Below are 14,604 nucleotides of genomic sequence, written 5' to 3'. Positions count from 1 at the left end.
CCCCACCCCCCATGGCAGGCTCATCCTAGTGGGCATCAAGCTAAGGAACTGGTTAAAGGTCACCTAAGTGACAAAAACTGGAACTGGAACCGGAACCTAGGTTGGTCTGAAATGGAAACCTGCACTCTTCCTACTAGCAAGTGCGATTCTGGTCTCAGTGGTAAAGGCGGTTCCTGAGCCAGGAGCTGAGAAGAGAGAGCGGGTGGAACAATTTCTTGGGGCAGTAGGATTTACTGGACTCTATTTTAAAAATTTTTTATAATGACATTTGGTTTTTTACTTCAGAGGAATATTGCATACCAATGAAATTATTCAAAAGCTGTGGTACATGTATACAATGGAATGTTACTCAAACAAAAAAAGAATGAAGTCTAACCATTTGCGACAACATGGATGGACCTAGAGGGTATTTAAGCAGAGTGAAATAAGTCAGACAAAGGCAAATACCATATGATATCACTTATATGTGGAATCTAAACAACAAAATAAAAACAAAGAGTCATAGGTCCAGAGAACAAACTAATGTTTGCCAGATGGGGATGGGGTTGGGTGGCTGGGAGAAAAACGTGAAAGGATGAAGAAGTACAAATTGTTAGTTACAAAATAGTCACGGGGATGTGAAGTACAGCATAGGGAATATAGTCAATAATATTGTCAATAATATTGTCATAACTATATATGGTATGTACTACTAATTAGGATCACTTCGTAAATTATATAAATATCTGATCACTATGTTGTACACCTTAAACTAATATACTATTGTATGTCAACTGTAATTGAGAAAATTTTTTTTAATTTCTTAAAAGATGTGTTTTCAATTGCAAAAAATTACTGAAAGACTCTGAGCAGTGCCAGCCTCTATAGAGTATGAGTATGGACTATACTTTGAAGGATCAGCATCCAGCTGAGTGTATAAATTCTGATGAATTTGATTAAATTGTTCTCATTCCTTCACATTTAAGCCTGTCCAGGGTAGGAACCGCTGGCAGAAATCACTGAAAGGGCTGAGCAGCCTGTCGAAGGTGCTGTGTTCAGCCCAGTCACACTCACTGGCTGCTCCTGGTCCCACCCCTGGATGTTGACTTTTCCTTTAGGACCCATTTTGGGCACCACTTTCTCCGTGAGGCTGGTCTCCATGGTGCTAGTCCACTGTGCTATTTCTCTTCCCTGACCTTTTCATCAAGTTCATTGTGTCACACAAGTATCTTGTGTTTACAAGCTGCTTTAATTTGGTTGCCTTTCAACAGACCTGTATTAGGTGTGTAAGATGTGCAGCGGTCAACAGGGTTGGGCTTGCTATTACAGGAATCGGTGACCTTCAAGGATGTGGCTGTGCTCTTCACCCAGGATGAGTGGGCACAGCTGAACCCTGCTCAGAGGGCCCTGTGCAGGGATGTGATGCTGGAGAACTACAGCAACCTGGTCTCGCTGGGTGAGTGCTGGGACGCCTCTCTGGAGCCCTCACACTGCTTGCACAGAGAAGGCCGGGCTGGGCACAGGCTGACTGAGGATGTTATTTTCAAGGCTCCGACATGCCTGTTCTTGGTGTCCCGGGCACAGGATTCTTTTGGAGCCTAAGGTGAGTAAGGGTCGAATCCTCCCTCCCTTCGGCAGGGAGAAGGGCCGGGAACAGGTTGTCTGTGTCAGGCCTGAGCCATCTTCTTGTCCTCTGGGAAAATGTCTCTACCCTAGGCCTTCCTATCAAGTCACCTTTTCCAAAAAGTTTCAAGAATCAGATCTCATCCTTGCAGTGATTTTATCTCTAATATGAACAGATGTGCTCCATTTTTTTCCCTCAAAAACAGGACTCTTAGGACCCAAGCCAGATATATTCGCCGAGCTTGGGAAAGGGGAAGAAGAATGGGTGCCGGACACCACTGGAGGCTCCTGTCCGGGTAAGAATCCCGCATGTGGGAGACATTGGGAGAAACTCAGCAAATGCAGCAAGCCGTGGGCTGAGAAATGAGCATCTTTTCCCTTTTGTTCACTTCGATACTTTGTTGCCACATTTGTCCCCACCTGCATGTGGCCCTCCTTCTTTGTGGCAGTTTGGGCCTCCCTGGACCCTTGTCTCCGTGGTTTTTTTTCTCTCCCTGTTTGTCATAGATTAATAGTCCCCGGTTTAGAAAAGATCTCACATGTAATCTGGGCGGCTCCCCCACCATGCTTGCATGTCCCTTGTCCTGTTCGGCATGTGACAGACAGTGCAGCCTCTGCTAACACTTCTTTAGCAAGGAGGAGCCATGCTGGGTCACCCACAGCAGGGCGGCTTCTGGTCCTACAGGCCAGTTACCATGTGCTTGCGATGGCTGCTTTCCTGGCTAAACATTGCACGTCTCTTCAACTCCCTTCCTTTTTGTTCATACTCGTGTACAGACAGACAGCCAACGTGTAATTGTTCAGCTTTTGTGGCACTGCACTGGGCTCTCAGCACCAGGAGAGCAAGGCCAGGTCCATGGGATGTTTTACTTGGCACCTGGTGAGTGGCATAGATTTGTTGCTTGGGGACACAGAGAACATGACAGTTTAGTGGCTGTTTCTTGTCTTGAGCAGCCCACTGGGTCTGGTAGCTTTAAGACCAGGAGTGAGGGTGCCTCTCCTACATCTCAGTGTTCTAGAGAGCATGCTGCCTTAACTAAGATATTACAGCAGGTCACTTTCACTACAACATTTTTGCAGTTTAGAATATTTAAATATATATTTTAAAACCTTTTGTTATTGACTTTGCCCAGTGAAGTAGGCAGGAATTTATCTCCTACAGTAAATAACTCTATACCTGGAATGTTGAAGACCCAATCTGTTATGGAATTTAAATGTCTTAACTCCAAAACAGTTATCAAAAAAAATCTTTTAACTTACTCCAATAGTGTTCTGAATTTGTAGGTTCTATTTTAACCAAACTAAGGCATTGTAATATTTCATTTTGTATTATACAAGCAGTGTGATAACAAAAAAAGAGGAGGGAATTAAAAGAAATCCATCCTCTGTCCTACCACTCTGGCATCATAACCTCATTTATTCTTCAATTTATTTGTCATTAACACTCATTCTTTTTTGCACTTGTGGGGGAGCATGAAGACAAAGAAGGACTTTGATGCCCACAGGGGACTTTAGAGCCAGGTGTGGGTCACAACTTTAAAAACCAGGTGGGGGTGCTTGATTCCTTCCCAGGTGCCTCTCACAGCCCTTGGTTCCAGACCTCTTATTTCTGCATTGCCTGGATACCCCAAACTTGGAGCCCATTCATGAAGGAAGATTAGTGGTTATCTGGTCTTGGAAAGAGGTCTTATTTTATATCTCCCAATAAAGTGGTTATCTGGTCTTGGAAAGAGGTCTTATTTTATATCTCTCAATACAGATTTATAGCTGTTTCCCTCATTTCTTAATAAGGTTATATATTTTTACTTTTGAACCGTATCATCCCCTTTTGCTTTTTAACTGGAAATTGCTACTGTAAAAAGATGATAATCATTTCCAAATATTTATCCCCATTGTCACTCTGTCTTATTCTTAAAATATTCTTTGGACTCCTTTTTAGTTTTTGTTTTTACTTACTTCTATTTCACTTCTTAATGACTGGCTAGGACTTCAGAAACAGCGAAGGACAATGCTACTGGGTTTGCTCTGATTTTAAGAGACTGGATCGAGACCTTTTTCATTGTTGCATCAATTACTCTTGGTTTAGAATAGACACTTAATTTTTAATAGGAATAAGAACAAGTCCTTTTGATAAGTAGCTTTCCTTCTATATTTTTCTCTTCCCTGGGTCATGAGCTTATAGAGGGAGGAAAAAGCTGACTGAGTGCCCATGGCTGGGCACCCTGCTGAGTGATTTCGGGGGAATTATGTCAGTTGCCATCTTTAATAATTACAGCCTGTGGGGCAAGTATGGTGAACCCCACTTTATGGAAAACCAAGCCTCAGAGTGGTTAATCAATTTGGACGGATTTAATGTTGCTATTACATGGCAAGCCAGGATTAGGGTGAAGCCAGCATGAAACCCATCTGACCCTCAAATGTGTCATTTTTTTCTCCTCTAAAATGGCTTTAATTACACAGAAATTGTTTACTCAGTAAACCTAAAGAAAACTACCTGATCCCTTATTTTGAGTAGTTTGCTAATAACTTTTTGTATTTTTTTCTTATTTATTAATCCATTTATGTTTGTTTTTTGTTATAGCAATTGTACATTTTACCATTTAGCTTAAAATAATCAAATTTTAACTATAAAATGTATTCATTTACAGTTGTGCATGATATGCCTCTATAATTTTAACATTTTAATATTATGTCCTCTTTCTCATTCCTCATTTTACCTGCATATTTTTTTCTCTTAAATTTGTTGGCAATTATTTTTTAGAAAACCAGCTTTTATTTATTTCTCTGACATGTAATTTTATCTCTACACTTAGCATTATCGTTTCCTTTCTTTACCTTAAATAAGTGTGTTTTGAATATACATCCTAGGTACAAAAGAGGATATGTAATATTTTTTGATCAGTTTGAGGAATAAAGGAACAACACCCATACATACCCCACTGTCAGCTTAAGGATCAGAAAGTAGTGGCACATGCGAAGTCTCGCGTGCGCCCCCTTGAGCCTTCCTCCTTTCCTGCTGGCAGCTCTGTGCTGGTCTCCACAATTTTACCACATTGACCCACAGCTCGAAGCAATTTTATGGCTGTAAAATTTGATACATATATATTGTACTACAGATACTTTTCCATACCTTCTGTTTTTATTTTATTTTATTTTTTAAATTTTATTTTATTAGTTTCAAGAATATACAGTACATTGCTTAGACATTTATATAGTTTGTAAAACAATCCCCCTGATTGCTCTTTCTCTTCTGTGGCTCTCCACCTAGCCAAAACATTAATGTTAACTGCATTCCCTATGCCATTCTTCCCATCCTCGTGACCATCTATCAGCTAGTAATTTGTACTTCTTTAACGCTTCACCCCTTTCTCCCAGCCCCCAACCTCACTCCCCTCTGTCCGTCACCAGATTGTCCTCTATATTTGTGAGTCTGTTTTTGATTAGTTTGTTCTTTTTGTTCCTTAGATTCCACATGTAAATGAAATCATATGGTATTTATCTTTCTCTGTCTGACTTATTTCACTCAGCATAATAACCTCTAGGTCCATCCATGTCATCGCAAATGGTACGATTTCATTTTTTTTAATAGCTGAGTAATATTCCATTGTATATATGAACCATAATTTATCCAATTGTCTGTTGATGGGCATTTAGGTTGCATCCATATCCTGGCTATTATAAATTGTGCTGCCATGAATATAGGGGTGCATAGATCTTTATGAATTATTGTTTTGGTTTGCTTTGGATAAATACACAGAAATGCAACTGCTGGGTCAAAAGGTATATCCATTAGCGGGGTCGTCGCTCGTCAGCTATTCTAGTGACTCAGGCAGTGCGCCTACCCACGTACCAACCACACAGGGCTCATTCTTACCACAACTTTTGTTTTTAAATCCTTGTTCAGATGTGTAGCTCCAGGTGTTTCTTAACTGCACTTTGGTATTCCTTCAGTGATTGCTCCTTAATTGATCCTTTCTCTGGCTGATAGACCTGGAGGTTGTTTCCAGACGTTTTGCTGTGTTGACTAATGCTGACCTAAATATTCCTGTATGTACTTCCTTTTGTACACATAGGCCTTGTTTGGGACTTTCTTTAGCATATTCATAGATAAATAAATACTGCGTTTAAAGGTATGTGCTTCATCGCCACTCAGTTTTCCCTGATTGCTGATTAAACGAATTCCAGATTATGCTAATAGTTGATGTAAGTTCCTATTATCTTACATTCTTGCCAAAATTTGGAACATTCAGACTTTTAAAAATTCTCCTGGTCCCATTCCTGAAAAACGGTGCCTCATCGTGGTCTTAATTTGCATTTCCTTGTGCAATTGAACATCTTTTTATATGTTGATTGTTTGTGTCCTATAACTTACATTCATATTTTTTGCCCATTTTTCTATTATAGTTATCTTTTTCTTATTCATTTTTGGGAGTTCTGTATATATATCTGGGAATCTAATACTTTATCAGTTAGTATATATTTCAGTCTATAGCTTATCTTTTCTCTTTCTTTACTAATAGCAATTTGTAATTAATGAACTACAATAGATCAGTCTTTACCTTTATGATCTTTATCTTAGTCCTTTTTGTTTCCTGTTTAAATAATCCTTTCTGCCCTCAGATCCATGAGGAAAGGACCAATTTGCTCTGGTGTCCTCATCACACGAGGTCCCAGTATGTATTTGTTGAATGAAAGCATGAATTTCTAAGCAGCTGTGAGAGGGGCCATCCTCCCTACCCCATGTCTTGGGGGAAAGGCACTCAGCCTTTCACCATTGAGTTAACATTAGAGATAGGTTTGTTTATAGATGTTGTTTATCAGGTTAAGGAAATTTACACCTATTACTGGTCTGATAAGAGTTTTCTTATAAACAGATGTTGAATTTTTGTCAAATGCTTTTCTGAATCCTTAAAATGATGCTATGGTTGATATAGTGAATTACTGCAATTGGTTTTAAAATGTCAAATAAAATTCACATTCCTGGGATAAACTCAGTTTCGTCTTGATTTAGTATCCTTTTTAAATATTACTAGATTTAATTTGCTAACATTTCGTTAAGAATTTTTGCATCAGTATTTATGAGCAATATTAGTTTGTAATTTTTTTCCCCTTGGTATCAGAGTAATGTTAGCCTTATAAAATGGATTTGGAAGTTTCCCCTTCTCTTCCATTTTCTGGTAAAATGTGTGGAGAATTGGCATCATTTCTTCATTAAATGTTTGGTAGAGCCAGCAAAGTCTTCTAGGCTTTTTTCCTTTTCTTTACCTTTTTTTTTTTTTTGGTGGGAAGGTTTTAAACTGCAAATTCAGTTTCCTCAGCTTTCAGCTCTTCAGTGGGCCACAGATTTTAGCTGCCTCAGTTTCCCCAAACCTTGATCTCTGTCACTTCAATTCATTGAGACTCCTGGGCTGTTTGGTCCTGTGCAATGACCTGGAATCTGCCTCCAGGGACCAAACTGGGGTATCCCTAGGTTTTCCCTTGTCTGTTTCACTTCTCTCAGGGATCACCATCTTTCCCTGTCACTTATCCATTACCTAAAATCAGTTGTTTCATTTTTTTCTGGTTTTCTAATTGTTTACTACAGGAATTTATTGGGTTTTGAAATTTTGCCATCATTTTTAATTTCCAGGAACTCGTTTCTCTGAATACTGCTTTATTTGTAAGCTCTTATCTATGTTTTACAGTTAAAATATTTTACCTTTAAAAATAATAATTTTCAAAAAGATCTTCTTCCTTCATACGCTCTGTGTCCTCAAATTTCCTCTTTGATTCTTTTGATATCTCTTTCCTGTTAGAGGCTTCAGCATCTGGTCATCCCTGACTGTCTGCCTAGCTAAACAGTTGGAAGCTGAAGTCCTTTTGAGAAGTGCTACATGCAAGTGAGTGAGACTTGAATCTTCAACACAGCTCTCCCGCCATCAGCTGCCTTGGTTATTTTTCATCCAGAGCTGCTCTGATGTACTTTCTCCGGGAGAAAATTCCTCTGGTCTTTTGCGGAGTCTGGAGAGGGATGTCCCTAGTCCCTAGCTGCTCTGCATTGGGAAAGGGCTCTGGGGGCCTAACAACTTTTTAAATTGATCTTAAACTCCTTCTTTTATCCTCCCCGCCCCCACCACACACACACTTCTGGAGGTTCCTGATGATGCGAATCCTTGAAGTCTTTGAGGATTTGGAAGTAAATTGGGCTAGTTTCTGGCCCTCCCCTAGGGGCTTGGGTCATACTACTTGCATGCCTTGCTTGAAACCCTAGAGTTACATATATATATATATTTGGTTGTGGGCCATTGCAGCTAGGGCTAGGAGTCCTTGATTCAGCCCATGCAGAAGTGACCTTGTCCCCATGAGAGTGACCCTGAGTGCTCATAGGTTTAGTAAGTCCAGCCTTCCTCACCTCAGTTAATCTTCCGAGTGGTAAAACCAGGGTACATTTGAATCCTCTCTTCATAAACAATTAAGTGGGTGTCCTGTAACCTAAAACATTAAAAAGACAAATATTCTTTTATATACAGATTTGTTTTTATTACCACAATCAAGAAAACGCTTTCATAGACGTAGCTGTCCCATAGCTGGTAGAAAAGAAAAATCTCAGTTGGTTAGTTTTGTTGAGCCAAATTATCCTTTTTGAAATCCATCTCCCAGATTTTTTTAAGTAAACTTTTCCCAAAGTAATACTAACACAGAAGAGTACACAAATCATAAGTATACAACTCAACAAAATTTTATAGTATAAATACATCTGTATCATCAGCACTTACATCAAGAAATAGAATGTTAGCAGCACACCAGAACCGCCCATTCCCTTCTGTTTCTTTTGCCTTAAACATAACTACTATCTGACCATAGCTTTGGTTTTGCCTGTTTTAAAACTTTTTAAAAATTAAATTTATTGGAGTAACAGTCGTTAATAACATTACATAATTTTCATGTGTACACGCTTCTAGTTTGGCATCTTTGTACTCTTGCATGCTTACCAACTGAAGTCTAGTCTCCTTCTGTCACCACATATTTGACCCTCTCTACCCAATTCTCCCTCCTCCCACTCCCCTGTGCTAACCTTCATTCCTTTGTCTGTATCTATGGTTTGTTTTTGTTTGTTTTGTTAGTTCATTTGTTACTTTTTGTTTTATATTCCACATGTGAGTAAAATCATATGGACTTTGTCCTTTTCTATGTGATTTATTTCATTTAGCATAATACTCTCAAGATTCATCGTGTTGTCACAATGGCAATATTTTATCGTTTTTATGCCTGAATAGTATTCTGTTGTGTGTATGTACCACATTTTCTTTATGCAGCCATCCATTGGTGGACACTTAGGTTGTGTCCCTGTCTTGGCTATTGTGAATAATGCTGCAATGAACATTGGGGTTCATATATCTTAATGAATAAGTATTTTCATATTTTTCAGATAGATACCCAAAAGTGTAATTGTAGGATCCTATGATAGTTCTATTCTTAATATTTTAAGGAAACTCCATACTGTTTTCCATAATGGCTACACTAATTTACATTCCCACCAACAGTGTATGAGGGTTCCTTTTCCTCCACATCCTCACCAACACTTGTTATTTCTTGTTGTTTTGATAATAGCCATTTTTTAAATTAATTTCAAGTACACAGTACATTGGTTAGATGTTTACATAGTTTATAAAATGATTCCCCTAGATAATAGCCATTTTATCTAGGATGTGAGGTCATATATCATTGTGGTTTTGTATTTTCCTTATAACTAGTGATGTTGAGCATCTTTTCATATGTCTGTCGGCCATCTGTATATGTGTTTTGGAAAAATGTCTATTCAGGTTCTCTAATTTTTAATCAGATTGTTTTTGGTTGTTTAGTTGTGTGAGTCTTTATATATTTTGGGTATTAGCCCCTTATTGGATGTATCATTTGCAAATATCTTCTCCCATTTGGTTGGTTGCCTTTTCGTTTCGCTGATGGTTTCTTTTGCTGTGCAGAAGTTTTTTAGTTTGATGTAGTCCCATTAATTAATTTATGTTTGCTTTTATTTCCCTTTAAAACTTCATATAAATGGAATCATGAAGTATGTACTCTTCTGTACCTGATTACTTTCCTTCAACAGTGTGTTTAAGATTCATCCATGTTGTCACATGTAGCAATAGTTGGTTCATTCTCATTGGTGTGCAATATTTCACTGGTGAACCTACCACTATTTGTACATTCTACTGTTGCTAGACATTTGTTTGTTTCTAGCTTGGAGGTATTATGAATACTGCTGCTATGAACATTCTTATACCTCTTTTAGAGAATATATGTATACATTCTTCTTGAGTACATAGCCGGGAGTAATATGTTCATGAGAATGTAAGCTTCAGTAGACGCTGCCACATCCACTAGGAAGATTCATTAGTCATTGTTTTTCATATGGGTACCCAGCTGACTCAGGATCATTTACTAAATTGACTGTCATTTCCCATTGTACTGCAGTGTCACCTTTATTATGTATATAGTGACTACATGTGCATGAGTCTGATTCTGGGTTCTGTAATCTGTTCCACTGGACTGTTTGTGTAAAGGTGTGTTTCTGGAATCTCTTTTGTGTTTCATTCTTTTTATCAAATCTTGTGCCAATATAATACCGTTTTAATTTAACATTATAATGAGTCTTAAAATTGATGATGTAAGTCCTCCAGCTTTGTTCTTTTCTTTTAGAATTTTAGAATTGTCTTCAATTTCCACAAAATTTCTGCTGGAATTTTTATAAGAATTGGACTTAATCTGTAGGTTAAATAGGGAGAATTAGAAGTATTCCATTCTGTGAACATAGTATATCCCTATATTTATTTAGGTTTTCTTTAATTTCTTAAAATTTTTGTAGTTTTATATGTACAGTTCTTATATATCTTTCATTATATTTATTTCTAAGTACTTTTTGTTTTTAATGCAATTATAAATGTCTTTTGAAAGTTTGATTTTTCCAATTATTCGTTGTTGGTATGTAGCTATACTATTGGTTTTTATATACTGGTCTTATATCTAGTTACTTTACTAAATTCTTTTATTAATTTTGTGTCCATATTTTGTGTTTTTCTGTGAACGTAATCATGTTATCTGAGAGTAATGACTTTCATTTTTCCTTTCCAACCTTTTCCTTTTTTCTTTCTTTACCTTGTAGTGATTAAGATTTCTAGTACAATATTAAATAGAAAGAGTGATAGCAGACATGCCTATTTCATCCCAGTCTCAGGGGAATGTTTTCAATATTTCATAATTAACTATGATGTTCGGTGTAGATTTTTTTTGTAAATACTCTTGATCAGATTAAGGTAGTTTGGTTCTACTCCTACTTTGCTTATCTTTATCATGACTGGCTGTTGAATTGGGTCAGATGCTTTTTCAGCATCTATTGAAGTAACGTTGTAATTTTTCTCCTTTATTTTTGTTAATATGGTGAATAATACTGAGTGATTGAAATGTGAAAATGACCTTAGAATTCTAACTTATTTGTGATGTATTATCCTTTTTTATATGACTGTGTTCCTTTTGCTAATATTTTATTTAGGAATTTTGCACCTGTGTTCATGAGAGCAAATGGTCTGCAGTTTTACACTTTTTTAATGTCCTCATCAGATTCTGGTAGGTCGTGTTAACTTCGTAAAACCAGTTAGAAATGTTCCTTCTTTTCAGTTCTCTAGAATAACCTATTTAAGATTGGTGTTATTTTTTCCTGAAATGTTCAGAAGCCTTCATTAGTGAAGCCATCTCTGCCTGGAAATTTCTGTGTGAAAAAGTTATAAACTGAGGATTCAATCTATTTATTTGATATAGGACCATTCAGATTTTCTCTTTCTTCTTGTGTCTGATTTATTACATTGCACTCTTCTAGGAATTTGAGTCTTTTGTCTAAACTGTCAAATTTATTGACATAAAGTTTCCTCATTATGTTATTCTCTTACAAATCCTCTATAGAAGCTATCCTGATATCACCTTTATCATTCTTGGTATCGGTAAAATATTCCTTTTCTCTTTCCTTTATTAGGCTTGCTGGAGCTCTATCATTTTTTTAATTAAATTATTAATTTTTGTTATCTTTATTATTTCTTTCCTTCTCCTTTGGGTTTACTTTGTTATTTTTCTACTCTCTTGAGATGGATAATACACAGATAGTTAGATGTACTTTTCCTTCTAAACATGGCTGTAGCTGCATCCTATAGGTTCCATTTTGTGCTTTTACTATTTAAAATATTTTCTAATTTTTGCCATGTTTTTTTATTTAATCTATCGGTTATTTAAAAATATATTGCTTAATTTAGAAATGTCTGTGGATTTTCTAATTATCTTTTTGGTATTTTGGTATTCATTTTGGGCTTAATTCCACTAAGTTCAGAGAACATATTCTGAGTGTTCTCAGTCCTGTGAAATATGTTCATTCTGCTTTATGGCCCAGTATATGGTCAGCCTTCATAAGTATTCTGTATGCACTTAAATACAATGTGTATTCTGTCATTGTTAGGTGTAGTGTTCTAAGTATATCAGTTAGGTCAAGTTCGTACATCAAGTTGTTAAAATCATCCTTATTCTTAATGGTTTGAATTCTGAGTTTATTGAGAGTGATGTATAAACATCTCACTGTGATGGTTAAGATTTGATTCCTTTTCATTCTTTCAACTTTTACTTTATACATTATGAAGTTATGTAATGTGCAAATGTAGATTTGTTATATGTTCTTAGAGAATTGATCCTTTTGTCAATATGAAATATGTTAAAGTCTTTTTTTTGTGAGATTTGTCTGATGTTATAAGTATACCAACTTTCTTGTGGCTAATGCTTGCATGAAAAATCCTTTTCATTTTTTTTCTTTTTTACATTTCTGTGTCTATATTTTTGGTATTTCTCTTCTTTTTATTTGTTTTGTTTCCTCCTTCCACAACACATATTAAATAACCCCACCTTACATTACTTCTCAGCCTTGGAGACTCAGAAACCACTAGTAAGCACATGAGGCTAAAGAGTTAAATATAACAGCTTTTGCTAGGTTTGGCCTGTGGTTTTCCTCCTACAATGAAATGTTAAGAATGGATGAGGTGATGAGTTCTGTGTGTGTTGCTGCTAATGAACCAAGGATCCCAAGCTATTTGATGTTTTCGGCTTCATCGTTCCCATTTCCAGTCCAGTTTTTGAAGTCCAAAGATGAATTTCTGAGCTACAAAATAGCTCTTTGGTCCAAGACAAAAAAAGTTAAATTTTTGAGGTCTCTCTTCTTCCCATTCTTTTGAGTTTGATTTTTTCATGTAGCAAGCTGTACTTTCTTGATGCTCTTTTTTCTTTTCCTTCATGCCTTAGTACCACAAGCTAGTTTCTGCCCCAATTTATTGCAATATTTATTTTGTGACTGCAGACTTCTTATGTCTACTTGGCACTTCTCTTGTACAGTGAGACTTTAAACTCAGGATTCTGCACCAGAAAGAAATCAAGATGTCACCACTTTGCTCTTGGATACCTAAGGAGGGTATAGTTATGTTTCCCATCTTGGCCATACCGTCATATGACATAGAACCAGCAGAAAAGGAGTCCCCACAACTGAGATAGGAGACTCGGGTGTTATACCACTCATTCAGCTTTGAAACCTCCAAATTTGAGAGAGAGAGCACATGATGGTCTTTTTTTAACCTCTATAAACTAACGGTACTCTTCAGTGCAGGTCAGGAATCCCTAACTTGATAGAAAATGTCAATGCTACGTTTTGTTTTGTTTTTTAATTTCCATCTCCCTATACCCCTCCCCTTTGGCAACCATCAGCTTGTTCTCTGTATCTATGGGTCTGTTTCTTTTTTGTTTCATTTATTCGTTAATTTTTCTTTTTTAGATTATACATATAAGTGAAATCATATGGTCTTTGTCTTTCCCTGTCTGACTTATTTCACTTTAGCATTATACCCTCCAGGTCCATCTCTCTGTCACAAATGGCAAAATTTCATTCTTTTTTATTGCTAAATATTCCATCGTATATATGTACCACTTCTTTATTCATTCATCTATTGATGGACATGTAGGTTGCTTCCATATCTTGGCTATTACAGTAATGCTACAATGAAGAAAGGGGCGCATTTATATTTTCAAAATTAATTTTTTTGTCTTCTTCAGATAAATAACCAGAAATAGAATTGATAGATCGTATGGCAGCTCTAGTTTTAATTTTTTGAAGAACTTTAATACTGTTTTCCATAGTAGCTACACTAATTTTCAATCTTACCAATAGAGTACCAGGGTTCCCTTTTCTCCATGTTCTCGTCAGCATTTCTCTTGATGCTAGCCATTCTGACAAGTGTGAAGTGATATCTCATTGTTTGTAGTTTTAATTTGCATTTCCCTGATGATTAGTGACACTGAGCATCTTTTCATATGTCTGTTGACCATCTATCTGTATGTCCTCTGTGGAGAAGTGCTATGCAGTTCCTCTGCACATTTTAAAATCAGATCTTTTGTCTTTTTAATGTTAAGTTGTACAAGTTCCTTATATTGGATATTAGCCCTTTATTAGATGTATCATGGTTGAATATCTTTTCCCATTTAGTAGAGTTTTGTTTGTTTGTTTGTTTGTTTTATTGATGATTTCCTTTGCTGTGCAAATATTTTTTAGCTTGATGTAGTCCCATTTGTTTATTTTTTCTTTTGTTGCCTTTGCCTGAGGAGACATATCCAAAAAGAATGATGTCAAGGAGTTTACTGCTTATATTTTCTTCAAGGAGTTTTATGGTCTTAGGTCTTACAATTAAGTCTTTGATTTATTTTGAGTTTATTTTTGTATATTGTGTAAAAAAATGGTCCAATATCATTTTTTGGCATATATCTATCCAGTTTTCCCATCATCATTACTGAAGAGACTGTCTTTACTTCACCGTATATCCTTGCCCCCTTTTGTCATAGATTAATTGACCATATAAGTGAGGACCTATTTCTGGACTTTCTATTCCATTGATCTCTCTCTATATTTTTATGTCAGTACCATGCTGTTTTGATTATTGTAGCTCTGTAGTA

At 36.6% G+C, this 14,604-nt stretch overlaps 1 protein-coding gene across 3 annotated transcripts in view; it reads left to right on the top strand.

The window, feature by feature from the left end:
- The window catches only part of LOC120616633 (zinc finger protein 2 homolog), a 51,229-nt gene that overhangs the window by 27,791 nt on the left and 8,834 nt on the right, over nt 1–14,604 (top strand). For 2 of the 3 annotated variants that reach the window (XM_039880282.1, XM_039880283.1), the window contains 3 exons: nt 1,309–1,435; nt 1,528–1,582; nt 1,809–1,898. In XM_039880282.1, coding sequence (XP_039736216.1) covers nt 1,309–1,435; nt 1,528–1,582; nt 1,809–1,898 — 272 coding nt within the window. The remainder of the gene's footprint in view (nt 1–1,308; nt 1,436–1,527; nt 1,583–1,808; nt 1,899–14,604) is intronic. The other variant, XM_039880281.1, reaches the window with a different exon arrangement.

Source organism: Pteropus medius, unplaced genomic scaffold (assembly GCF_902729225.1).
Source record: "Pteropus medius unplaced genomic scaffold, Ma_sr-lr_union100, whole genome shotgun sequence".
Lineage (NCBI taxonomy): Eukaryota > Metazoa > Chordata > Mammalia > Chiroptera > Pteropodidae > Pteropus > Pteropus medius.
The sequence above is the reverse complement of the archived record's forward strand: the minus strand, read 5'-3'. Positions and strand labels throughout refer to the sequence as shown.